Source organism: Rhea americana, unplaced genomic scaffold (assembly GCF_003343005.1).
Source record: "Rhea americana isolate MKP2758 unplaced genomic scaffold, rheAme1 scaffold_434, whole genome shotgun sequence".
In the NCBI taxonomy this organism is placed as follows: Eukaryota; Metazoa; Chordata; class Aves; order Rheiformes; family Rheidae; genus Rhea; species Rhea americana.
Genome location: NW_028186573.1, coordinates 303,393 through 330,362, shown reverse-complemented (window position 1 = coordinate 330,362; position 26,970 = coordinate 303,393). Strand labels below are relative to the sequence as shown.

At 41.9% G+C, this 26,970-nt stretch overlaps 1 protein-coding gene across 2 annotated transcripts in view; it reads right to left on the bottom strand.

Annotated features, from left to right (window-relative positions):
• Positions 1–494: 494 nt before the first annotated feature.
• The window catches only part of HMCN1 (hemicentin 1), a 184,698-nt gene continuing 158,222 nt past the window's right edge, over positions 495–26,970 (bottom strand). The window contains exons 83-107 of one of the 2 annotated variants that reach the window (XM_085315669.1): positions 26,631–26,844; positions 26,017–26,151; positions 25,579–25,769; positions 24,769–24,850; positions 23,580–23,849; positions 22,906–23,076; positions 22,540–22,710; positions 21,704–21,874; positions 20,393–20,563; positions 19,704–19,874; positions 18,839–19,009; positions 18,352–18,501; positions 18,062–18,199; positions 17,607–17,728; positions 16,006–16,243; positions 14,404–14,466; positions 13,126–13,245; positions 12,723–12,857; positions 12,130–12,243; positions 11,681–11,806; positions 10,780–10,908; positions 6,486–6,836; positions 4,028–4,147; positions 3,277–3,403; positions 495–2,136 (exon numbers count right to left, since the gene is read on the bottom strand). In XM_085315669.1, the coding sequence (XP_085171795.1) occupies positions 1,770–2,136; positions 3,277–3,403; positions 4,028–4,147; positions 6,486–6,836; positions 10,780–10,908; positions 11,681–11,806; positions 12,130–12,243; positions 12,723–12,857; positions 13,126–13,245; positions 14,404–14,466; positions 16,006–16,243; positions 17,607–17,728; positions 18,062–18,199; positions 18,352–18,501; positions 18,839–19,009; positions 19,704–19,874; positions 20,393–20,563; positions 21,704–21,874; positions 22,540–22,710; positions 22,906–23,076; positions 23,580–23,849; positions 24,769–24,850; positions 25,579–25,769; positions 26,017–26,151; positions 26,631–26,844 (4,218 nt within the window). In that variant the 3' untranslated portion in view covers positions 495–1,769. The remainder of the gene's footprint in view (positions 2,137–3,276; positions 3,404–4,027; positions 4,148–6,485; positions 6,837–10,779; positions 10,909–11,680; positions 11,807–12,129; positions 12,244–12,722; positions 12,858–13,125; positions 13,246–14,403; positions 14,467–16,005; positions 16,244–17,606; positions 17,729–18,061; positions 18,200–18,351; positions 18,502–18,838; positions 19,010–19,703; positions 19,875–20,392; positions 20,564–21,703; positions 21,875–22,539; positions 22,711–22,905; positions 23,077–23,579; positions 23,850–24,768; positions 24,851–25,578; positions 25,770–26,016; positions 26,152–26,630; positions 26,845–26,970) is intronic. The other variant, XM_085315668.1, reaches the window with a different exon arrangement.

Genomic DNA, 26,970 nt, shown 5'->3' with positions numbered 1-26,970 from the left:
GGCCCTGCCGCGAACCGGCTGCTTTCAGCGACGGGCATCGTCAGGGCCGTTCGATGTCAGTGACGCGAGTCGTCGTCGTCCCTCTCCTCGCACCCAGATGCGGCAACGCAGAAACGTCAGCGTAAGGCGCAGCCCCCTGCGGCGGGGTGCTGGGGGCTCCACGTCGCCGGCCAGCTCCACAACCCGTTACCAGCGCGGCCGGGAGAGTCCCAGAGCACTCAACCCTTCGTGCCTTTCTGCTGAGTTTTGTTTAAATGCACGGGAATTGCAGAAGCAGATTTCATGTTTGGCAGTAGGTAAAGCCATGAATAAATGTGACCTTTATGTATGTGCAACAAAACCTTAATTAACTCTTAGCAAAATCTCTCTGCTCTGAGGAAATAAAATATTTCCTGGTGAGTGAAGTCTGGATAAAACAAGAATAAGTGCAATAGTCCCTCCAACCTTTTTTTTTTTTTTTTTTTTTCTTTTTTTTTTTTTTTTTTTTTTTTCCCTTAACTGAAGGCAGGGGGAAGCCAATTGCTCAGAGCTCAGTGAGCTGGAGACTTTGCTTCATCTTTGCAAGAGGATCAGCAGTTTGCCAGCCATGCTACTGCCGCGTTTTGGACTGGAACTAAAGGTAAGTGTCTGTCTTACACCTGGGAAAGAATTTTTTTTAATGATAAATCTTGTGGCAATCTCAAAAGGCAATGAGAACCTTTATTTCGATTATTTTCAATGTATTGACACTGTCCTTTCATGAAAACTTAATTGTAAAACACTTAAGATACTGCATAGAAAATACACATAGGAAAAAACATATATACACTTTCATAAAAATAGAATACATCTTGGCAAAATTACTTGTGTACAGTGTATTGACATTACTGAACCGAAATTACTACATCTTTGGAAAAAAATGTTCAATTTGCAAAAAACCCCAAACAAAACAAAATAAAAACCCAAAACATTTTAACTGGGTTAGGAGTACTGAAATCGATATGGTTTCAAGCTAAATAAATGGCTATACCAGAATGTCAGAGTAAAAAAAAAAAGAAAAGAAAAGAAAAGAAAAGAAAAAAAAAAGAAAAGAAAAAAGAAAAAAAAATTATAAAATATCTGCCATACAAAGCAGAAGTAGCCATGTTGGTGGTTTTTCAAACAATGCCTAAACTTACAGAGAAATCAAATGAACCAATTCCAATTTCTACTTTTGTGGCTTCAGCTGAAAACCAACTTTACTACTATCATCTGTGAGCTAAGTAAAGTGGTATTTCTTTTTTGACYACGACAGATAATATATGTACAGCCCTAATTCTATCGGGTATTTGGTAAGAAAAAAATTAATAGATAAAGAAATTGTAAAACACACTTACTTAGCAACTTTAAATTCGCAGACCACTAAAAATGGCCATTTTTTCTGGTTAGGCTTTTGTTTAGTTGCTCCTACACAGAGGCTGCTCCTGCTCACTGCTTTGACTACTAGTACTTCAGCTCATACTTTGACTTGTTCTGCTGGTTTTCAGAACAATCTGTGGAAAATGACTACTCCAGTGTAATAAATACAGCAAGTGGTCCTCGAAGCCATGGATTTTCTTTCTTGAATTGGAATAATGGGAATATACTGGCAGTCTCAGGGACAAAAAAAAGCAAAGAGCGTAGCACCGTTTCCGGGCTGTGTGGTTCACAACCGTCTGGCAGGCAGTAGAATCAGTCTGAAAGTGGTAATACCCACTGGCACTTAGGAATGTGGCTAAAATACTGCGATAACTGTCGAGTGGTTTCGGTGTTTAATAGGGATAGGCTGACACAGCGATATAAACAATGAAAGTTGTCTGATACTCAATATTTCCATCAACGCTGTAGGACAAGGCCCTGACTCTCATGCGGTACGTCTTCGGCTCTCGCAGCGGCCTGGTGGTAAACACAACTCCCTTTAAGTTCTCATCTCGGAGGGCAAACGGGATTGCAGGGTCCTCATCTGCCATCAAGAATGTTGTTCGGGGATGCATGACTTGATCTTGAGTGTAGGCAACCAGCCGGATTAAATCCTGATTGGCAGCTATGCCGAAGGGGAGGGAAACGAGTTTGTACTCCAAGGCGTAGGTGCTAAGGGCACATTCCAGATCGTTGGCCGGGCAATTTTTGAGACAGAACCTAGAAATAAGAAGAAAACTTTAAGCAAGGGAGAAGGCATGACACAGCACAGGAGAGGAATGTGACTTAAAGGCTAAACTCTTCCCTCATTTATCCTGGTGCTATGTGCAAATTTAGAGTTCTCTGGAAAAACAAGCTTGTGTATTCCCTATGCATTGTTCCTTTAACACTGCAGCCGAGTTTAATGTTCCATTTTTTTTCCCTGAAGAAAGGGGGAAATTAGAAAGCTCTAAGAGGTAAGAGAGAGAAACTGACTTCAATGACAAATGGTACTTTTTTTTTTAATGACCACGCTCTTAAATATTAGAGAAAAAAAAAGACTGGATTAAAATGTATTGGCAGCTCCACTTGATGTTGTGTATGTGTTAGATCACAAAGTAAAGAACTTGGAATTAAAAAAAAGAAAGGCGGAGGAAATTTTACTTCCATCAATCAAAAGTCAAAATACATCATTGCCTCTGTTAGCCTTGCCACTCACTGGTAATAGAGGTCAGAAAAATTAACATTTCAGGTTAAATGTCATTCCAGTTTAGACTGATCACAAAAGATGGATTGTGCTATGAAATGAGCTATTTACCTGGATAAATTAAATTAACTTTTTTTTTTCCTAGAACAAGGAGAAATTTGAGTAATTTGAAAAACAAAACTTACCATTAACTGTTGTGTTATTTTCATGACTAAAAATTGTATTTTAAATGCTTTTGAGGCGATGGCAAGCTAGGCCTTCGGAGAAGTAAATTAGAGAACTTAGATGCAAAAGCAGCCCCATAACTGGCAAGTGAAGTGAATCTGAATCAGCAGAAAGAACCCCACAAGCTGCCTGCCTGGGTTCATTTGGCAGGGCAATGCTTGCATGCTTTTTCCATTCTAATTAGCCGTATAGTTCTGTATAATTCTGCATGGTACGGACAGCCAGGTAGCTTGTCTGGGCCCACTGCTTTCTAGTCCTGTTGCTCATGAACACGTAGTACTGCTTGTCTATAAACGTACCGCAACACTGAGCTCAACGCGTTACCTTATGGCAGCATGACCASATTACTGTTGTCTGTCAAACTCAGAAAAAACTTCTGAGGAATACAGATTAAGAACCCCAAAATGGGGGGAAAACAAGACCCCCACAAGGTTGAAAATAAAACATACCCAGAAAGAGGGTCTCGCTGGTAGTTTGGTGGACAAGGCGTGTCTATGCACTGGTAGCTTCCTCGCATGTTAAAACACATCTGATTTGATCCACAATGGATATTCTGTTCAAGGCACTCATCAATATCTGAATGTAAAGACATGGAAATAATCAGGTGCTGGCATTGAGATGAATCTGACAGAGTTAAACATTGGCTGGATCAATAAAGTCTGGTCAGGCTATAGTATGGACTTCTACACACAAATAATTTTCTTGTCTTCCTATTTCAGACAGTGGAGCTACTAGTTCCAGTAACATGAACTTCTTATCAATCATCGGTATTTTATTATCATGCAGGAGGCCTGTTGTGTTAGATGCCTTACAAAACCTGGACAGCAACATAAACCACAACCACCTTCTCAACGGAGACTAGTTAGTTGAGAATGGTTTTGTGGATCAGTAAATCTGACAGTACCTTTCTTCATAAGGCAGGTCAAGGATTATATTGCCCTACAGCTGCTGTCTACTTGCAGTGAAAGGCCATACTTGGAGTTAGATATATAATATAAGGTCACACTTCAAAAAATAAGAAATTGCAGTTGTCTAATTTGCTGGTAGTTTTACAAAGTGCTAAATCAAACTATGCAATACAAAAACTTTTGAGAACTGAGATTTTGAATGCCTGTATCTCATAAAGCAGATTCAAAGGGGTGGCATATATATACACAGAATATGACTTGTATGTCTGAGCATTAAATGAGATTTCTGTACCTTGACAGGTTTTGCCATTGGGCGTAAGACGATAACCAGATGGGCAAGTACACTGGTAACTTCCTAGAGTGTTTCTGCATTCATGCTGACAGGTATCTCTGTTTTCACATTCATCAATATCTGTGGAAAAGAAACATGAGAAACATGAGCATACGGATTACTTGAATCTAGTACTAAAATCTAGTGTTTTGGACCCCAAAATTCCCCTCCCAGCCACTTACTTACATAAACTGTATGGACAGAGGTGGTCAAAAATTGTGGAGATCTGTTTTTCTAATGGGGTTGAAGGCAAAAGACTAGCAAATTCTTTCACAACTTACCTGTTCTATTATAATTTATAATTATTATACTATAATTTTTTTAATACTTAAACCCAGTTTTGAGGGGATCTTCACCTCTTTTGATAGCAGCCATAATATATATTCTAGCTGGACAGACCAGTGCTGTAATAYATAGAGCAAGCAACCTATACAAATCTGCAAAGGCTATACAAATAGTCTTGCCTCAAAAGCAAGCTTCCTGAAAATAAGGTTTTAGACAATATATTTAAGAAATGCCCAGATCAGCTCTTCAGAAGGAACCTTCACCTGGAAGAGTTGTTCTTACAGTTAATCCCTCCTCTGGCAAAACTCTTTTCCTTTCAAACTAATTTTTCTTATGCCATGGAGATGAATTAAGCTCAGCAGCTGCAGAGATTATCAATAAATGCTCTTAACTTTTAAAACCTGCCTCTGAAACACCGCAGGACCAAACCAATTATTTAGTATTGTCAAAGTAGACTGAAGACATTTAGTCACAGACCATGTATCGTTATGATTTCCTCTGAAACGTCTGCCCAGTTCGGGAGCGTAAGAGAGCCCTTACTCAAGTTGGCTTCAAGTACATGAGTGAAGACTTGAATGATTAAAGCAGGGAAGGACGGTCTTCGCCTCCCTCTCTGAGTCACACAGACGGCGTTAGATAATACAAACAAAAAAATGAGACAGACAGACAGACATGACTGTAGAAATTTAGGGTGTGCTTCGTTAGCAAATCCTGATGGTTGTCTGTTGGAAGAACCCTCTTAAAAAAGAAAAGAAACATAATTTGTACATGCTTTTATACTAAAGAGCAATTTTAAAATCAAGATGTTCATTCCAGTGAAACAGGCATATAATAATATTTACTAACTCAGACTGAAAGCTGGGGTGAGGCTCTAAGGAACAGAGTTACCACCGATAAACTGTCATTTGAGAATATTTAACCTGAGATTTCAGGTTAAACTGAAATCTGTCTTTCAATTAAATGCTAGAGCCATAACAAACTGTACTTATAAGTCAGTCACTGAATTGTCACTGTAATGTAAATACAAGGTTAGTTTAATGCCTGTCTAGCTATAACTTACTAACACTTTCATATTTTCAACATTATAACTATTATTAGCAATAATTTTTAGAATCTATCTGCAGCTCACCGTATTTATGCTGGAGGACTGTCGCTCCTCCTGGGACGTGTCTTTGGCAGATGCGTTAACTTCAGGCACGTTTGCTAAAGCATCACTTCTGCCGTTGCTTTAGGAACCCCRCCGGGAGCTCCGGCTCTGGGGCCGGTGGTGCCCCCTCGGCTCCCTAAGCTGCTTCAGCTCTCCATGGCAGGGGAATAAAACACCCTCAAGGGAGCCTACGCTTGTCCTCCCGTTTTGGGCTCTAAACTAGCAGTTTTAGAGCTGGCAATCTGTAACCATTGCTGCTAGCACTTGCCTCATGATAAAGAACCTGAAATTTTTATCTTTTGAGCAACAGAGTTTTTAAAATTTCTTAGCTTCTTCTAGCTTGCCCATTACCGTAACTACTCTGGTCTCCTCGTGAAGGATGAAGAAAAGGCCACACTGCCATTTGCATGACTGCTTCCATATATCCARTCTTCACAAGGTCAATGAATTACAAGGGAGCAACGTGCTGCGTGTCATAAGGTACAGGTAATTTAAAAGCTGTTGCTTATATTGCCTATGTGGCTGTAACAAACCTTCCTGGATCAGGGCTGTCACTGTTTCTAGCATGCTCAATTATGAAATCCCTGTTCCAAAACCTTTTTGAACCAGATTATCATCACCACCAATGGCAGTGTGACGGAAGCAAAGGCCCCAGGACTGGACTGACTCCTGATGTTGTTTAAAGGATGAAAAATTTACACAGGTGAGCTACCTTAATCAGGAGAAACAAAACAAAACAAAACAGAGTCATTTGCTAATATATAACATTTGGCATAATTAAAACATGAGGGTTCGAGGAGGAGGTTTGAAAACATTTTTGATACGACTTGTTCAGGAAAAGAAAAACATGCAAAACTCACTGAATATTCACTACGGCAATAYGAAAAAAATACAGCACTTCAAACCATAGGCAGCGTGAAGCATATAAGTAACCTAAGAATAAGGACTAAAAGACAAGAGAATTGCATAGATATGGCTGACATTTACCTACACATCTGGCATTTCTTGCCTCATAGCCTTCAGGACATGTTTCTCTAATGTTCCTTCTAGTCCTGGAGAAAGGTATTCTGCTGTTTCTATACTCTGAGAAGGAGCTGTAGAGATTTGAGGAGTGCCTGTAATATTGTTGAGGTTGATAGTTGTCTCTCACAGGGGAGAATTGAGCATAGTTATAGCTATTGAAATAGGCACCATAATTGGGCAATCTCTCCAATCCAGCGCAAGATTTCCCATCACCTAATAAATGTTGTCCAGGTGGACAGATACACTTGAAGCTGCCGGGGGTGTTGGCGCATTGAAATGCACAGGGCTTAGGCACTTGTTCACATTCATTAATGTCTGCTCATGTGACATGATCCAGAGCAACAAACCATGTGGAAAGGAGAAAAAAAACAACAACAACAACACATAACTATATGTGTATATATATATACATATATATATATATCTCAGTCTGTGGAACAAAACTRAGGACATAAGTGAGTTCCTGAAGGTAATAATATGGACAACCCAAAACCAAGTAGGCAATTTATTCTGTCTTGGATAATAAYAGTAATATACCTTTATTTTCCCCATAAAACTGTGCTCACCTAAGACAAAAACTCCACTGAAAGGCTCACCTCGAAAATCAGAAGAGTCTTATTAAAGGTAAGATATGACTACGAAGAGGGGATCTGAGTCTACTCGTCTGTTTTTGCAGAAATGGAGCTGTGTGAATACTGCAGACTGGCTGAGCAGTTCGTGCAGGGATCTGAGTTACCAGAAGGAAAAGTAAGTTTACCCAAGGAGCCTAAGCTGTCYGTTACTTCTTGAATAATCACTGATCTTTTTCCCTTAAGTGCTCCAGAGATCAGTGGGGGAAGCTGTCCGGCTCTTGTTACAAGGAGGAGAAAGGTCTCAACCCAGAGCGCTCCTGAGGAGGACAGGGTTGGAAATTCTTTCAAACTGGCTCTGAGGGAGGCTTGAAGAGCACCGATGCAGTTACTGCACCCTGCGTCGCGTCGCAGGGCTGCGAGGGAAGAGCCTGGGTAYGCTCCAAACTTTGCTGTTAGCAGCCGTTCCAGCTATGAAAGTTTGGAGATCTAGTGGTAAATATTAATTCGCTTTGGAAGAATTCAGAAATAGTCGTTTGCCTCGGGTGTCCTCTCCCAGTTCAGTTTCCCCTGCAAATTGTGCAAAGAACTTGCATCGGCAGAGGGGAGCCTGCGAGCAGGGGCGCCTTGCTCCAGCACCTCTCCCGCACGGAGAGAGGCGGCCGTTCTCCACACCCGCTCTGGCACGAGAAAAAAAAGGAACGCTCCATTCTGAAAATCTGACATATAGAGCATTTGTTTTCAAATTTGCTTGCTTTCTTTACTAAAAAAAAAAAAAACAAAAAAAAAACCAAAGAAAAAGATGGCTAATTCCAGATAGGAATGCACCACTTCTTTGGAAATAACAGAAATAACTGATAATAAGATACATAACAAATCATCTACAGTTGGTATAAATATAAGCCTGTCCTTCTAGAAGCATCCAGTATTTAAAGGTTATTTTAATGGTGAGTTAATAAGGGTTTAATTATTTTATTTTAATAGAAAGCATGTATTTTTAATATTATTACTGTAAAATGCCCTTAAACTAATGTTAAAATAATCTGTAATTCTCTGAGATACAAATGGATGGTACCACTTTGTTAAAAGTTATGCTGTTAAGCTAGTAAAAATGCTAGACTGCATTTTTTTTAACTATTAAATATTTTATATTGTTAAATATTTTAAAATTGTTTAGTATTAAGAATTTAACCTTTTGAGAGCTGGAAATCCAGACTAAAACAGGAATAATTATTGTAGGAATTAGAAGAGCAGAGCAGTGATGCAATCTGCACAACTTGCAGTATTTTCTATTTGTTATTTCACAAACACATAACTGAAACATCATATATTATTTAAAATATCATTTCTGTTCACAGTATTATGATAATATTACACTTTGAGAATTTTCTTTTAATGAGGCAAGAACAAATATGACTTTTAGTTTATATTCCTTCATTGTGTGCTTACGATGAAGAAGTTACTACTCATATATACGTAACAGAATACTGAAATACAGTATTTCCTTAGCACTCAACTACTTTCTCGCTGCTGGGTTTAACGTTTGTCACCTGCATAACACAGACAGTAAGTACCTGCACTAAATCTGGTCTTTAGAACAACTCGTCTCTTTTTAACAAGTTACAGAAAAGCAATATAAGACTCCTACACAAATACTGAAAGAAAGCAGGTGAATGTTGCAGCCATTTGTTTTGTAGGAGCAGCCCACAGGACACAGCAGCAAGCCATGTGCATTACGTGCTTGTGACTGAAAAGTGATCAGTGGTTACCTGCAGCATCCACTGGACGGCATTCCTTTGATTATACAGCGTAAATATTCAATAAATACAAGAACAAGAGAAGTGATTTTGAAAGTCTAAAATACCTAAATTTTCAGATTGTATTTGAAAAATGTGATTTGAGTTTAAATTCTAGATAGCCTTACGTGTGTAGTGTGTTAAAAACACACCTATGCTATGGAATGTTGAAATGTTTAATAGATGGAAATACTGTAGTTTAGTTAAATGGGCACGCGCAGATTGGTGTGGATGTTGTGAGGACGGACAGGCACCTTGTCCTCCTTTAAGAGACAGGGCACTGTGGCACACAGGACTTGTGTGCACAGGGTGACAGTGGCACAGGCGGAGCAAAGCTCCAATCTTCTGTTTCAGTCTGGGGTCCTACTTATACTTTTACTTTTCCGTGTGTTCACTGTAACCATTTAAAATAAAACTGCATTTTACTAACACACGTGAGCTAACATTTTTGATACACCTATATTTTAAATACAAATGTTTTAAAGCAGGTAAAAATTCAAAGGAGCATAAAGGTCAAACTTGAAGTGAATAGGGAGCTTTCAATATTCCTCTCTCAGCAGACAGCCTTAGGGTGTCTGCTGGCTTTCTGTGAAAATCTGTGGCCCTAGGCTTTGTTCAGCTCATTGCTGTCAAAAATTTAAATGATTGTAATATATTTTAAGGAGTCTGGAATCAATTTTATTTCAGCAGGGAGGCAGYTGGCAGAAGCAATGTCTTGGTCTACAGCCAAACAGTGTTGTACTGCAATTTAATCTTAAAAAARGACAGACATTCCTGGCTTTGATAGTTCAAAATCTTAGATACTTTAAAAAGAAAAAGAAGAAAAAAAATTATACTCCAAAGCAGCTATTTATCACTTACAAAATCTAACCTCGAAGAAGTCACTATGGCTGAACACCTCTGATATGACACATGATAGCAACTGAAATCCACTAAACCAAAGCGTGATATACCAACATTTATAAATCATTCTTCTCAGGGTGAATCAGCTATTTTATTTCAAATATCCCACATAAAGCATGAATCAAAACGATTTTAGTACCATCCTGATGTCTATGACATGCCAGGGGACGTGTTTTACACACTCGTGCTGACATGCTACCATAAATAATCTCTCCTGTAATAYCAGTGTTAGAGCTACGAGAGTGCTCTCCAAAAGCTAAGCACGCGTGCGCGGGGGAAAGGGCTGCACGTGCTAACACAGAAATGTTAGATGTAGCGTGGGGGACTGACCACATGGTCAATAATCCAGCGACTGTGGGGCTTCCCCCTGCCTGGTGTGATCCACCCAGACCGGACGGGAGGGTGGAGTGATAAACTCGTACCAGYTTCCCTTGCTCYACCTGTACTGGGAACACCCTCTGCTATTTCAGCGGGTGGGTAAGTGCATTCGTGCCAGTCACTTGCAGAGGTGCGTTTGGGGTGTACTGTGCCTCTTGCACAGCACTTCGGCTGTTCTCCTTTAGGGAAATCCGTATCACTCCCTGCRCTTGACTGGCCTTACATATGAATCATGCAATCTAGTCTGAGTTTGTAGTCAACCACCTTTCACAGTCCAATGAGCTAACAAATCTGACCTGTTTTTTCTAAATTCAGGCTTTCTCTTGCTGAGCAGTATMTTGCCACCTAGGGTATTACTGCTCCCTCAGTGTTCATGCAGTTTGGTTTCAAAGTATGGTTGTGTAACAGCCTCAGTGTGGAGTCATTTACGTCTGTTGTTTGGTTTTAAATGAGATACTTTGTTTAAAGRTGGGGAATATGAGGCATTCAAAGCAAAATTGTCTAATAGCATAGACTTAAGGAGGGGCAACATCTTCGAGCATGTTACAGCGGAAAGCACAGCCAAAACCGGCAACAGAGAATATGCAATACTAATGCGATCTGCCAACTTACCCACACAAGGTCTTCCAACCGCCTGGGATCGGTACCCTCTTGGACACACGCAGCGGTAACTGCCTCGTGTATTCTCACAAATCTGGTTGTATCGGCACTGATGGGTTCCATCCCTGCATTCATCAATGTCTGCAAGCAAAACGGGCAAGAGGAAGTTCGTCAGATTTTTCTTTAAAGTAATTAGAGCTCTAAASTGTAGTGAATGCTGGTAAACCACAGGTGCATTTGGCCCTCTAGATACATTTGGCTTCTGACCATATACATTTCTCATCCGATAGCATGATTAGGCACTACTCTGTAACAGTTACATAGGATAGATYGTAAGCAAATGCACAGATAAATCTTTCAACTGAATGACATTTACACAAACTTCTTCCATTAATTTTTCTAACTTTTGAATTGAGCTTTCCAGTTCCACCAGCTAATCCCTCCAAAGAGATATAATACATTTTCTCGTCATATCCCATTCTTGTCAACCCCATTAAAAAAGAAATGAAAATTTGGTAGAATATATGCCAGTCTTGATTCAGAATCTTGATTCAGATCACCTGAGACAAAAACTCTTTAGAAAGTGTTGACACATGAGGCAAAAGACTCCAGTCAATGAAGAATTTCTAGAATTAAGGTGAAAATGCCTTACTGTTTTTTTCTTAAGAGCAATGGAAAATCAGAAGTGCTGGAAGGGACCTTTTTTTTCTTCCAATTCCAAAAAAAAGTCAAACAATACGTATGCTCCCATGAATGAAAATAGACAGTGCCTTAAGCTATGCAAATCTTAATGACTACACATGGACTATTACAAAAAAGTTGTTTTTTTTTTTTGTTTGGGGGATTTTTTAAAATTTTGATCACTGCCCTAATGCTTACGATCATTGTACAATGCATAAAGACTCCTACTCACCAATACATGTTCCATTTTCTGCTTTGGTCATTCCATTTGGACACAGGTCGATGCACTTGTATCCACCACGGGTGTTTTTGCAGAACTGATCAGGTCTGCATACACTCTGCCTGCATTCATTTATGTCTTATTTAAGAAAACAAATCAAAGGAGAGCAAGAATGGAAATGAAATTGTATCCTTATGCTGAAATTCTACTGAGTAGAGTAATCCAGCTGTAATTATACTGTGCAGTTTGAATGCACATCATGCACATCTGCCCAATTCCCCTTTCCTTGAGATTTTAAAACTGCTTTACAGATAAAATTTAAAAATATATATTAAGGATATAATCCATAATAAGAATTTCATTCACAGAGGTTGCAGGTTACAAATTGCATGTAGGAACAAATAAACATTAAAATACTTCCACTACAAAGAGGGAATAAAAATTCCAAATTCATTCCATACCCATGCATTTTCTGCCCTTTAGCTGGTATCCTGCATCACAACCACAGTGGAAACTTCCTACAGTATTGAAGCAACGCTGATGACAGGAGTTGGACTCTTGACATTCGTTAACATCTGTTGAACAATACAAAAACCTTAACTACGGCTGTGAACGACCATATCTTTATTAACGTAACAGTATTTTGGGTTTTTTTCCACATTCCAAGCTCTGCTTTGAGGTCTAGYTCCTGAACTACTGATGTATACTCAGAAACACATACTTTTGTCACTCCATCGTAAAACAAAATGCACAYGGGACACAAAAGCAAGAATTTTAGRTCATCTCAGGTAAGGTTTTTAATTTATTCCTARAGATGCAAAAAGCAAGATTTCAGGCCAGTGTTACCCAATAGCCTGTTCAACTCTCCTCCCCTCCTCCTCYCTGCAAAAGGAAAAACACCTCCCCCCCACCTTCTTGCTAGGTTAATATGGGAGACCTTAGTTGGATGCATCTCTTAAAAAGTTACTTGTAATGAAGAAAAATWAAAAAGAAAATGKAAAAKAAAGCATTGTTGAAAAGCTAACACCAAAAACGGCCAAAGGCCTCGCTGTACCTTGGCAGCCAAACCCATCCGCCGTTCTCCGAAAGCCGTTCCCACACCTGACCACGCAGCGGTACGAGCCTACGGCGTTCTCGCAGTCCTGGTCAGCACGGCAGCTGTGGCCACCTAACGCGCACTCATCGATGTCTGTAATTAAAAGCAAGCTGTAMCCCTCACCGTATCAAAACGGAACACAGATTCAGTGGCATTTAAAATACGATCAAGCATGAATACTTCCTTTTAAATATATTCAGAGATGAAATAGGAAGAATACCACCAACAAATCATGTTCTTATAGTGACAGAATGGCCCAGACCTAACAAAATGGGTACCTAGTGACTTAAGCAAATAGAGATTTTTGTGAATACAGCATTGAGTCATGTATCCGAGCTGTCCACGGCAGTAATTATCTCACCCTGACATGTTCTACCATCTGCAGCTATAGTGAGGCCTTTTGGACAGGAGCAGTAGTAGGTTCCTATGGCGTTATGGCAGACATGGGAACAAGGATTTCGCACGGCACATTCGTCTTCATCTAGAAGAAGGAAATATGTGGAAAGCCAATGAGACTTTACAGGGCTTTACAAGAAACTATATATGAAGAAAAAAACCCACCAAACAAGGAAACCTTTCTAAGAGGTCTGTATCTAGTAGGTATCTGCGGTAAGACTAGAGCAAGCTACTGAACAGTTTCATGGAAACAGGTCAGCGGGGCATTTGCCTCGACACCAGGTTATGAGCACCTCCTTGCCGACCCCTTATTGCCACGGTGGGGAAGCAGTTAGCAAGGAATGAACCTGTCTGCAGAGCGGGAGACAGAAGCATGACAATGTCGTGACTGAAGTTTTGGCTAAAATAATAGCAACCACCACCACCACCCTGAAGTCCTCTGCCTGTTACCTGTAGAAATCTACACTGCTGTAGATTCAAGAGACTAGAATTTGCAAACAGGACATCTTTTGTGTCTATTTAAAGATCTTACTTTTAAGAGTTGTTTCCAAACCTACACACATACGGCCTCGCTGGAATTTTGCTCGAGTTACATCTGCAGGAGCAGGTCAGTACTGTGCTAATGAATGTTAGATACAATCTTTCCCAGAGAATCTGGAAATCTGAAAAATCTGTGTTACACCACAGCACATGGATTCCAGCRTTATATTTAGATTTCCTATATAACCTTGGAAAGATTATTTTAAGTTTTCTGTATTTAAATTTTAGAACTCATGTTGGTTGCAAGTCTTGTTGCAAGTGGAAAGTATTTACAACACTTTTGGATTGCAATTTTTTCTACTTTTTTGGCAGTGCAGTTTAGGGGAGACTGCTAAAATGCTCACAGCCTCCTTTCTACTTCCTTCCCCCGAGCAGGAAAAATCTGTTTCTCAGGGGCAGGTGTCCACGCCGCCCCCGGGCAGGACGCGCGCGCGCGCTCCCTTGAGTCGCAGGCTCAGCGTACAGCATGGCTGCACTCGCCCACGCCGCGGCGGAGCTGCCGAGGAAGGACGGCCTTGCTGGGTGCCTACGGAAATAAAATCTTCATCTGCCTTCAGGCRCACACCTTTTTCTCTACTGGAGCTTCCTCCTTCTGAAGTATGTACCGCGTGCTTTAAAGCGCTAAAGAAAGGTAATCCAGATGCTGTGTGTTTGATTACATAAACACACACACACGTATATAGGTAATTTGTCATGTCATTACCTGAACAGTAAGGTCCAGTTGAGTCCAAACCAAACCCAGCGGGACACTGATTGCTACGATCTCCTGTAAAGTAAAGGAACCGTGTGTTACTTGTAGATGAAAATATGATCATATTATTACTTTAAGAAATCCTTTTACCATTCAGAATTGCAGCCTGGATATTTATAAAAGATTCCATACATTTGGACACTAAAATATAAACTTTTCAAATCCAGATTTTTAGGGTCTTTTTCACTTGGGGATTAGATGTTAGAAATACACACTTTTCCCATTTTAATTCTTTCTCTAAACATCAAACAAAGCTTTTCTTTTTTTCCCCTGCAATTTGCATCTGTCCTGCAAAGCTCCTACATAAAGTCTGTATTATTTAAAAAGGAMAGACAGTTTCACTGCAGACAGATGGAAGGAAATAAACCCAAAACAAACCAAGCATAATGTCACAGACTGTGGAAACTCGCTGTAGGAGAGCACAAGCGTGTACTTATGAATTGTAATGGAAAACTACCCCACGGTAGGAGACACTGCACAAACACACGTGTGTTTTACCCTTGTTGTACTCTGAAAAATGATTCAATAAAAATGAGATTTTGGAAAAGCAGCCTATTAATTGTTGCAACAAATACAGCTCAGTTCRATAAAGGCTTGCACAGATCTATCCATAAGCACGGCTTCATCTGTAGACCTTCTTTTATCAGCACAGACAAGTAAAATGGACCAGGTCTTTGACCTTCAATCTGCATGGGGAGTTCATAGTCTCACAAGTGGGAAAAACATTTCACTTCATTTAGAACTGTAGCTGGTGAAGACTGAGACAGGCAGTCTAAATATCTCATAYATTTTCCAACCTGAGCTATTTCATTTGAAAAAATCTTACAATAGGAATGATGTTAAGTCCTATTGCATAAAGAAAAGCCTAGATAGCACATAAAAAGGTAACAGAACATTCTCCTGAACTATTATGACTTCTTTGCTATGGAAAACCCTCCTACAAAGCTATTATTTTTTCTATTTTTTTTTTTCAAATCAGACAAGTAAAAGGTTAATAAAAGCCAACAGTTAGTACTGGAGCAACAACAAGCCACAGCACAAGTTGTGGCTATGAGTTGGCCGCCTTCGAGTGAAGATCCCTCGGATCTACAGGATGTACAAAAGCACACRTCACACAATCCTGCAGAGCTGTAACTTTCGTAATGTCCAGTCTTAAAAACATCCCATTAAAAAAAAATACCCCAAATCCCTGCTGCAGCACAGCATCGTATTTGCTGTATATGCCGATAATTCTACAGAAGAACAGAGAAATGTTGACGGTTGACTGCCTGAAGCTACTGCAATGCTATTAGTGGTCTCAGCAAAAGCAGACTGTGATCGTCAACAGGAATTGCAGGGGCACAGTAAGGGSAAACTGCAACAGCTTTCACGTGTTATTCTATGGGTGTATGAACACRACACAGTGGTCTCAGTATCTGCAATAAAGTTACCTGACTTTCAGAGTGTTTCCCTTTTCAGGGCCATAAGCAGGTATTGCAAATTGGGTAATGAATACTAGGAAAATAGGATACTATCTTTCCCGTGTTTTATTTCTGGGAAAGACTTGAACATCACCTTTTGCAACGGAAGCATGGATTTTAAAAGCCACAGTTTCTTCTAGAGGGTTGTACTCTGTTGTAATGGAGGAAGCATGGAGCGTTTCCACCAAGAAAGGCATTTTTCCTCTAGTGGGATCATAGGTGATAGTATGGTTCCACGTATAGGGAACGCTAACTCCATCTATAGCGAAGAGACGAGTAGAATGGGCGTACAGCTGCCCRGGACCGGTCTGAATATAGTCTTCTGTGTAATCCTGAAAGAGCAAGATTCAGGTATCAGCCTCTAAATGCAGTTGTGGTCTTCATATTTTACAGTGTGAAATGTATTCTAAAACCAGATTTTTTTATTAAGAGCTAAAGAAATTGTATTTCACACCATTTTTTTTTAATACTCTGGTTCCTATTTTATCTCTTGACTCTTAACAGCACCTGCTATATATTTCTCTTCAAAGAAACAGCCCGGCAGTACTGACAATCCTTTCTTTAGGTTCTAGGTCAGATTCTGACCACAGTGTGCTAAATAAACAATGAATAAACTATGCCACCAAAAAAAGGTACAAGTATCAGGGAAGGTACACATCCCAGTGCATCGATACGTCAAGAATCTTAAACGTATTTGCTGTACTTTGGCATTAATAATACAATGTTTGTACTAACCACCAACTAGTTACCACGTTCATACAAACAACGTTAAAGAATGTTTTTTCTTTCACAGTAGTGAAACCAATTATCGAGCACCTGATACTAACGCAAAGCTTTGATACCTCATATTATATTAAGCCAGATGGTTTTCATGGCTTACCAAAATATTTAAGGCTTACACTGCACCAATAAGATAGAAAACCAGTTATTTTGGAACTTCATCATTCGCCTAGGAGTACAGGGTCAGTGCCAGAAACCAGCTCCCTATAAGCAGCAGAGAGTATCTCCGAAAACACTCTCTCTGATCATTCCTGAGAACGGGCCTACAGAAATCTTCATTCTTTGAAAAAGCAAGTTCTGTAAAATAACGCAGACGAATCGCGTAACTGAACCGTTTGTCCGAACAGATGTCTCCACCAGGCAGAGTTTTGGCGGCGTGGCTGGAAAAGGCGCGCATCGTTCACGGGGCCAGAACAACGCGCCTCCGAAGAACGCGTAAAACCCCCTGCGACGTAACCTGCTCCGGACTATGTTAAGCCCCCGTCTTTCGCACCGTATCAGCATGCAGCAATGCTTTTCTGCTCTCTGGCAGAGGCTGGACTACAAATAATTGTAGCTGGAAACAAATCATCAGTAATGGTCAAAAACTTTTGCAAGGTGCTACGGCACAAAGAGCTGGTGTCCTCAGAAAAGTCAAGAAAAACCAAACTAGTTTTAAGGTGCAGCTTCGTAACTCCATGGAAGGCAACACTTGACAGGCCTGCCTCTGATAACTAGCCCACAAAACACTTAACTTCCAAAATCTCGAGTGCCTAAATAACTACATTCCCAATGACATCTCTCAGCGCCTTAAGCCAGACGCAACATAAAAGCACATGTAGCAGAACAGCTTCCAGGATTTGTGCCTACTGCATCATTACAGATCCGAAGTCTGCAATAAGGCAAGAGCAGCGGCGGCTCCAGAAGCAGCTTTACCTTCGTGTTAATATCAGCTAACGACTGGAGCTGCAGCACATGGCCACTCACGACAACGTCCAGCAGCAAGGCTCCATCTGAATCCAAGCCTCGGGCAACATGAGTCATTCGCAGAATCTCTCCTATGAATTTTAAGAGCACATTGATTTATAAAACATCCTGACTAGAGGCTTGTGTTGACCATCCAACATCTGAATTGGATTTGTTAACCAGTTATTTTATGCTAATATTTTTATAGGGCATGCCATGCCTATAATATAAACATTACATATTTCTAATTAAAGCTAAGCTCTGAAAGGTGTATTTTAAGCTTCAGAAAACCATAATTATTCTGAGAAATACTGGCATAAGCTCAAGACTCAAAATTCAGCAATGGTTACGTGGTGTTTTTTAATAAATGCACTGTATCAAGCTTATCAGACACTAAGAGAGACGGGGTATCACAGGAAACTAACCAGTTGCAAACTCCACTTGAGTTTCTCTTTTGAAGACAGCGTCCGTGAGAGTAAATCCATTCACTGCTTCTCCAATTTCTTTTGCAGTTGCCCAATAAACTGGGCTCAGAATGGAAACAAGCTTTTGCATCGCTGCACCTGAAAGAAATGCGACACAACATTTGACTTTTTTTTCTTCTCCCCTCTAAGTGTGTGACCCACGTTTCTTCAGTGACACTCAGTGCAACGAAGTGGTGAAAACTGACCCTGCCCAAAAGTCAGCCTGGCTCAAGGAAAGAAAAGTAACCTACCAAGGCTCCGAGGGACGTTTCTAATCTCTGCTTGTATTATTCTAGCTCCGGAGTCAGGGCTGTCTGTTACTGTGGCATTCAGGAAAGCAACTCCAAATTCAATATCGTTAATATTTCCAATGACGCTTCCTTTGGCACGTGGGGGCCCACCTGTGCAGGGAAGGAGGGAGGAGGCGGAAAAAAATGCTCCTATGTAAAAAGCACCGYCCTCGCAGATTTGGGGGGAGAGAAAATTCAGAAACAGTGCCCAGCATCTTAAGAAAACAGAGTTCTGTGGGTACTTCTGCATGTATCCCACTAACTACAAGAATTACACAACCTGCAAAAAACCAGGATCTCRCATGTTTTGAGTTACATGCCTAAAAACCCAGGAACCACACCATGCCCYGCAGAAGCACGCCCCTGGGGAGCACCAGTCAGATGAGCAGCGCAGCAGGCTTTCACCACGTTCTCATCCTCGTTGCGTGCGGGCTACAAATTCACTTACCAGGACACACTTGGGTATTACACCTGGATATCTGGGAAGAGTCGCCAGGACAAGCACGTCCACGATGCGATGGTGCTGGATTGCTGCACAGGCGGACCCGGGTCTGCTCTCCTCCTCCACAGGAGGCAGAGCATTGGCTCCATGTTTGCCACTGCCCCCAGTTTCCATCCACTGAAGAAAGAAAAAGTGAAGAAAGCAGCCTGAAATTTTTGATTTCTTCAGCATCATTCCTTCGTTTCCAATGTGATGGCGGGGGGTTAGCGACAGCCGGGCTGAACTCTCCCCTGCGCCACGCTGCAGAGGTGCTCCTCCACGGCTGCCCGGGAGCGGGTGAGCGCCAGCCTCCGCGGGGCCGGGGGACAGCGCGGTGCCACGGCGCTGCCGGCGGGTGCCTGCCCGTGAGAGCGTTGGGCCCATGTCAAACCCGCTGCTGCGCGCGTGCAGACCCACCACGCAGAAGCGGTGGCTGCAGCGTGGGGAGGGCCGGCAGCCCTTCCCGCTGAGCCGCGCGCTGGGGAGGGGGCCCCCCACGCGGTCGCGTACGCACGGCCGTGCGTTTGAGAGGGGTTTGTTTTTCTCGGAACAAGAGCCGGTCTCTGTTTAGTGACACCATAAAAAGGATGACGGGAGATGCTGAATGGAGGCAGCTCTTCGCCGTCAGCTGCCGCGTGGTGGGTCTGCACGCGCGCAGCAGTGGGTTTGACAGTCACTAAAAGAGTGGATTTTCAGGCTGTCTGAAATTGGAAATAATCACAGCAGTTTCATATTTCTCTTCCGTAATACGACAAGCTCACGTCCCTAACGCACACCCCGAAGCGCTCCAGCGCACCCCGCACGTAACTCTTGYGCTAGGCTGAGCACTCACCAGGGCACGCTTCCGGGCTGCACCTCCGCGCCTGCGAGTCAGCCCCCGCGCACGCCCTGCCACCGCTCGCGGGGCGCGGGCTGTCACAGCTCCGGTGCCGCCTCGTCTGACCGCCGCTGCACGTCCGGCTACAAGTTCCCCAACTACTCCACGGGCCCCAGYTGCCATGGACTGCAAAAACAAGTCAGGTTTTATGTGTCTTCCTCTTAGTGACAGAGGCTCCAAACAGATAGTCAAGCTAGGAAAATATTCCCGTTGGACAGTAACTTTTCATTGTAATTGTTTTTTCTGAAGTAATCTCATAGCAAATCAGACAGAAAAGCAAAAATCAGAGAGAAACATCCAAGAAAGCTATYGTGTCCAGCACGCGCTGCTTCTTGGAGTACACTAACCAGCTCCAGAACGTTGTAGTTCGTTAACCGACTAATAGAGGAAAGCAGAAAGAAGGCTTGTGTTATAAACCAAATGACTCGCTAGATTAYACGGTGAGACACAAAGAGATCAGACAGGTCAGCTGTGACCTTACAGAGGTGCACGGCCTCCGCCAGTCCGGCAGCAGCTTATGCACCAGCTGCTACTGGTTTGTCCGTCCAGCGGTTGATGCTAAGAACATCGCAGTCGTGCTGACTGATGAAGAGATGCTTTCACCCTTRTCAGGTATTAGTACCACTCGCACCCAACGCACTTACTAGGACAAGGATCACTGTTGCAAAAATCAATTTGTATGTCATTTCCTTCGCATTTGTGGCCCCCAAACTGTGGAGCTGGGTCTGAGCAGTGGCGCGTTCTCTGCCTGCTGCCTCCTCCGCAGGACACGGTGCAGGTGCTCCAGCTGGTCCATGTGGCCCACTTCCCGTCCACTGGTTAGAAAGGCATGAATCAGTGCTACATCAGGCCAAAACCTACTGTGGGATGTTTTTGCCTCCTTATTTTTYGGACGTCTCAAATACACAGGGAGTGGAAGCTGGAGAACAGCATGGCCTGTCGTTTAAATAACCTGTGAGCCTAACCAGAATCATGGCCAGGGATCACTGAGCTCTTGTGTTCACTCACTCTCAGATTTTTATTTATTTATAAGCAAGTGAAACCATATACAAACAAGCCCCCAAAATTACCCCACTGGGGAGATACCCAGTACCAGTGTCATCTGAAAAACCCCAGTCCTTACCCACGCATCCTCCTTCGGTGGCAGCTCTACTGTCAGAAGAGCTAACCATTACCACCACCTTCTTCCCCCTTCCTTCCCGAGCGTGTTTACTGCTCCCTTTGATTCACTGGCTCAGCTGCTTGTGCTCTCCCAAGTCACGGTGACAGGAACCGTTACGCRTGAGCACTTGCACCAGGAGCCGAGGAAAGGCTGATGAGCAGCAGTCAGGTTGGGAGCAGCACCCTCCCTCAGCCTGCAGGACCTCTAGCCAGATACACGGGCCATCAAGCCCGCAGCTGCTCTGCTTCTACAATTTCAGTTTCTACCGGTTGGCAGATGCAGCGAGGACCCGGCTTAGGGTCCGTCAAGTTAAAACCTACACGGTTTGAATGAAGCCAGAAGGATCTAGTCTGAACTGCTGCATTTTCCACTCCATGAAATTTCCCTTAAGTTGCCCCTGCACCAAGGCAAATACAGAGGTCTTATTTCAGAAACACGACCTTTCCTGTTCCATAACGATGTACTCACTGAAACGTGGAAGGAAAGGATAAACAAGTAACAAAAAGTAGGAAAACTAAAGAAGAAATGCTTAAGATATCTGTAATTTAACTGTCATGGATTTACAACGCTGCTTTTGCACAGTGGCAGGCGAAAGGAAGGGACACAAGGGTAGCAGAAGAAATCCCACTGGTTACGTATAGACAGATGTTAAAAATAGTATACCAGAGCAACCAAAAGGTTTGGCTGGAATTTTCTCAGGGATTACAGATTTACAAYTTACAGCTTTAGACAGAACATAAGCAGACTTTGGAAAGCAAAAGGCAAGTTTGCCGCCGTTCTCTCTGCCTCTTACCTGGGCAGCGCCTCTTGTCGCAAACCTGCACCTGTGTATCAGACCCCTCGCAACGGGATCCGCCGTTTGACGGGGGAGGGTTATTGCAGAGCCTCAGTCGGGTTTGAGAACCCTTCCCACACGTCTCGCTGCAAGGACCCCACGGCAGCCAGGAACTCCACTCCCCATCGACTGCAAAGGCAGCAGAGCTATAAAACTGTCGGAACTATACAGCTGCTTTAACTTGTAATTACAGCAGCTCCACAGCCTACGGCAACCTCAAACAAAGCCAAGGAGAAACGGAAAATGGGCRAAGTACAAACTGTATAGAAGGAAACGTGCCACTGGTGAAGGGCTGTGTATAAAATATATCCTGCCAAACACAGAAAGCAGTACCAAGGCAGGAAGAAAATCTTAACATACAGCTRGTGAGGAGAAATTCATTACTGCAAGTTTAAAGGACAGAGAGGAAAAAAATACTGATAATGTCTTAAGCTATTAATTATCATGTTTTGCACTACTTGTTTTTAATTTTTTCATTTTAATTGGCTTTGAAGAATAGAGAAGTGAGTTTTACTCTGTGAGCACATGGTAATAAATGCTTTGAGAAACAGTGAAATACAGAATTAACATTTTCACTGGGGAAAAAGAAGGATTTACTATTGTGACTCCTGTTTCCAGGAGCTTAAGCCACTCAATAAATTATAGGCAATTTTAATACCGAAAAAAAAGGAAACGTTAAAGTCTTATAATCTAGTAATTTGAAAAAAGCTGAGAGTATATAGGCTTAGAGGAAAAAGAAGAAATCTGTATAAAAAGCAGTTTATGCAGCTGATTCTAAACTAGTCTTCTGTTACCTGGGCAAGGCCTAATATTACACATGACTGAGTCCACCGCACTGCCGTCGCATGGTTTCCCTCCGTGCTGAGCTGATGGGTTACTGCAGGTCCTGGTTCTGGTCCTGTTACCTTGTCCACAGCTCTTAGAACACTCTTCCCAAAGACCCCACTCCGACCAGCTGCCATCCACTAAGTAATACAAAAGCCCACAGTTTTAATTAAAATAACGTTTTAAAAATATTTACCAAAGTTTGCTCCTTCCTCAAAAGTCAAGATAAATTCCACACCATTAATCGATCTGTCATGCAGATCTGTGGTCACAAGTCCATTACTAGGGCACTTAACTTAAGGCAAACGAACAACATTAACTCATTAAAGAAGCACCTGGACAAGGCTTGTTGTGGCAGCTGCGTACATCTGTATCAGGCCCCTCACAACGCCTCCCTCCATTTGCCGGGAGAGGGTTGTTACACTGACGGATCCGCTCCTGGACACCCTGACCACAGGTCACACTGCAAGGTCGCCAGTCAAACCAGTCGGAGAATCCACCATGCACTGCAACGGGAAGAAAGCGATGCTTTCATTGTAGCATGTACTTACRGTTTCAACACGCTCAGACTGATACACCAAAGTGAAAACTACACTTCATAAGCCATACCTGGAAATCCARCTCACTTCAATTCTTTATTACTACAGAAATACATTACTACAGTTCACAGACTACTTCAGCTTCTCTGAAATAGTTACTGCCTGTGCTCCTAAATGCTTTTCTTTAGATTGGAGGTACAATTAAAGTTATGATCTATATTCTGAGGATTCTCATTATTCTTTTTCTCTCTCATTCCTTCACATTCTTCTGTCTCATACAGCTTGATGAGCATAACAGTGTTACAGAAGGAACACAACTACATGAAGCAGAACCCCAGTGACATCTCAGACTACATTAACATACGTTAACAATGTGCGTATGGAAGGACAAAATCTTGCTCATATTTGTTCTGAATTAATGCTGGAACCTACCAGCTTGACAGTCACTATCCTACATACTGTGCACTTACCCTGGACAGTCAGCGGTGCTCTAACAAGAACAGATCCCATTAGGTTCCTCGCTACGCACTCATACTCAGACGTATCTTCCTTCCGTGCCGCAACAATACGCAAGGAGCCATTAGACAGGGCAGTCAYTCTCTCACTGTTCACGACTGGATGACCTTGGCGGGACCATTCGATGGTCGGAGGAGGTTCTCCATTTGCCTGGCAGTTCAGCATTGCTGTGGCACCAGCTTCAATAACAGTCTCTACAGGTTCAATAGTAATGACTGGAGGACCTGGGAAGAAAAAAAAAGGAAKGGGGGTGTTTCAGGCCCACCAGACTTGTCAAGAACTTGCTACAGCAGTAGATTGGTAACTATTTTCACTGTAATGAATATTAAATAAAGGTCTGGTCTGAAGGAAGGCAAAAAATCTTAGTCATTAATTTGGAGTAAAATATCATTGTTGGTCAGTGGAATACGGGTTCAAGATTTTCCGAGACCAAATACTCCACTCTCACAAGGCAGGATATGTGCAAGCTGAAATGACAGTGATGGGCTATTTTTAATGTGAAAGAAACCTGAGGACCAAAGGTAGGATTGAGGCCTGACTGTTTGAGCACAGAGTCTTCCCATGGTGCTGAAATGTGTTGCTTTTCATAAAACCTGTATGAAGATGCTATTATCATCTTCTGGGCCAACTGAGACAAAAGTAACAAATTTCATACTGCTTGAGGCTACAACAGAAAAGGATGTATAGAAATTCCACCACCAGTGAAATAGAGATTCTAAAATATTATTATTATTGAAAAAAACGCAATATTGTCAGTGAAGACTGAGATCCATCTCACCTAACTTTATTAATTTAAAAGTTAAGAGTCTAGTTTAATCCGGTTGCACAGACTTGCTCTCTAGTCAACTGAGAGCAACAAGCCCTTTCAGAAGGTGATTCACCCCATTCTAAGCCAACTTCTAAGACGAATGGGCTGAATCACCTCTACCTGCTTCTCTTCTTTGACTTAATCGCTAGCTGACACTAGACCCTTAACTATTAACGACAAAGTCAGATGAGATGAATCTTACCTAACGTGCAGTGTGGTGCCCAACCTCCACTGACTGTCTTCCCCCAAAACTTCAATGGGAGCTGCACACACATATCCAAATGTAGATTATCGCTCCAATCTAGTGGCACTAAACTTAGCATTTTGAGCCTTACTCTGAAGTGTTAGCGTCACACTGCGCTCCACCACGCCAGCATCATTGGTAGCCACGCACTTGTAGTCACCAGCATCTTCATTCTAAGGAAAAACAAGCAAGTAGCATGGAATTTGTCAATACATATGTCAAGAGGGTCGTGCTTTTCAGTACRTCTCATATAAGTGAATTTTCCGTACTACAACATGTCATGCTCTGGATCTTAAGAGGCACATTGGTAGATTCTGAAGTATCTCAACTTTTTGCTTCTATTAATATTAAGCTGATATTGTGAATTACTTCTGCTGCTGTTATTCCATTTTTTATTTCTCTCAACTTAATTCTGAGGATCAAAAAAATCTATTTAAATAGACTTGAGCAAGCTACTGTTTTTAATCTCATTTCACAACATAGGGCTGAGATTTCGGGGTAGGAAGAAGGAAGGGGGTAAGGTCCTATCACTCATATTAAGAATCTGGATGCCAGAAGGTTTCTACTTGGAGAATCCATTTGCTTTTTAACCAACCTGACTGGGTAGAACATAGGCTCTTTTAAGGTCAAAGACAAAATTCTCATTTTGTTGGCCATGACCAGGATTTCACACACCAAGATGAGTATGTAAATTCAGTCTTTCTGATAACTAAAAGGAATCACAGTCCTCTCTGTTTCTTGTCACAATAATTTGAGCAGAGCATTGTAGTCTGACTTAAAACAGCATTTGTTAAAAAGCAAGAGTGGATTAAATATTCAGCCTTACTCTTTTGAAACCATGACGTGGAATTTATTAATTAAGTGCAGTGCACAAATTCTTTGTACCATATAAGTGACTCACTACAGTGCCGTAGATAGCAAGCGAACCATTGTTAAGCTGCCGGATCCTGCTGCTGATCTGAACACCAGTTCCTTTTCTGCTCCACTGGATGGTTGGAGGTGGATCTCCTCTGACTTCACAGTTCAACATAGCATTGCCACCCAGGGGCTCAATTCGGCTAGAATGGTAATCCCCTTTGAAGACTGGAGGCTCTGAAAAACACAAGGGATGGAAGCAAAGCGCAGAGCCAAAGCAAAAGGCCTGTAATGAAACTGCTGGTAGGGATCAATCACCTCTGATTTTAAGACTTTCTGAAGTATGAAATTCAGCCTGTTTCTTTTCTTTTCTTTTTTTTTTTCTCCTCCATTTAGCTATAGACATGGTATCAAATACAACAAAAACAGAGGGCTTCAAGGAAACTCACTGATTGTTCTCACAGCTGCTGTTATTTATACATACCTTTGACATACACAAATCCAATAGCTTTGATTGAGCCAACTGTGTTTTCTGCCATGCATACATAGGTACCAGAATCATCTTTAGACACTCTTTCGATAACAAGTTCACTGCGTCCATTTATATCGTCATATTGTGCTAAAGGGAGAAAAAAACGTTACAGGACTGCTTCAAGGGTTTTAAATGTRTACTTCTCAATGACTGACATTTCATAAGATTGTTTAAATTACAGCGCTGTTCTGTAACATGGCTCAGTGGCATTACGCATTTCATTTCTGAGATGCTGCTCAGGTTTCATTCATACTTGAGTTTGGTTGCTGGATGCTCAGTAAGTATCATCAGATATTGAAGGCTTTTAATGTGTTACTCTGCTGCTTACAAAAAGGATAGTTTCTTAACTATCTTCTTTACAGTTACAGTGTCTCTAGTTATAGTATCTCTAATAATTTAATTTCGTGATTGCATAATGCTGAAAATACACCTTTTCCTGACACAATCACTGCCTAGCAAGTTCATCATCTCTCAGATTATTTCTCCCTTACCCTCAAACTAAAGGCCGCGTTKTGTGGGGAAAACAGTCTAGAGCAGAATGACCAATAAGATCCAGTGTTACCCACCTGGAACGATGTTATTGTTAAAAGTCCATGTTATTTTGGGTACGGGTATCCCAGTTGCTTTGCAAGTTAATCTGAGTTGTTCTCCTTTAGTCAAAGCTATATCTCCAGGCAGTTCAGTAAAAGCCGGGAGTACATGAACCATCAGGGTGACAGTGTGYGTGTCTTCTCCAGCAGCGTTGTTAGCAATACAAGTATAGTGGCCAGAATCTTCAGGCTGAAAGAAAAAAATTGGAGGAAGTTTCAACAGCAAAACGCTCTTACATAACATCACCACCTGTAATGACAGGAGAATCTCAAAAGGTTTGAAACCAGCACTTGATAGAAATGTTTATCTGACCTC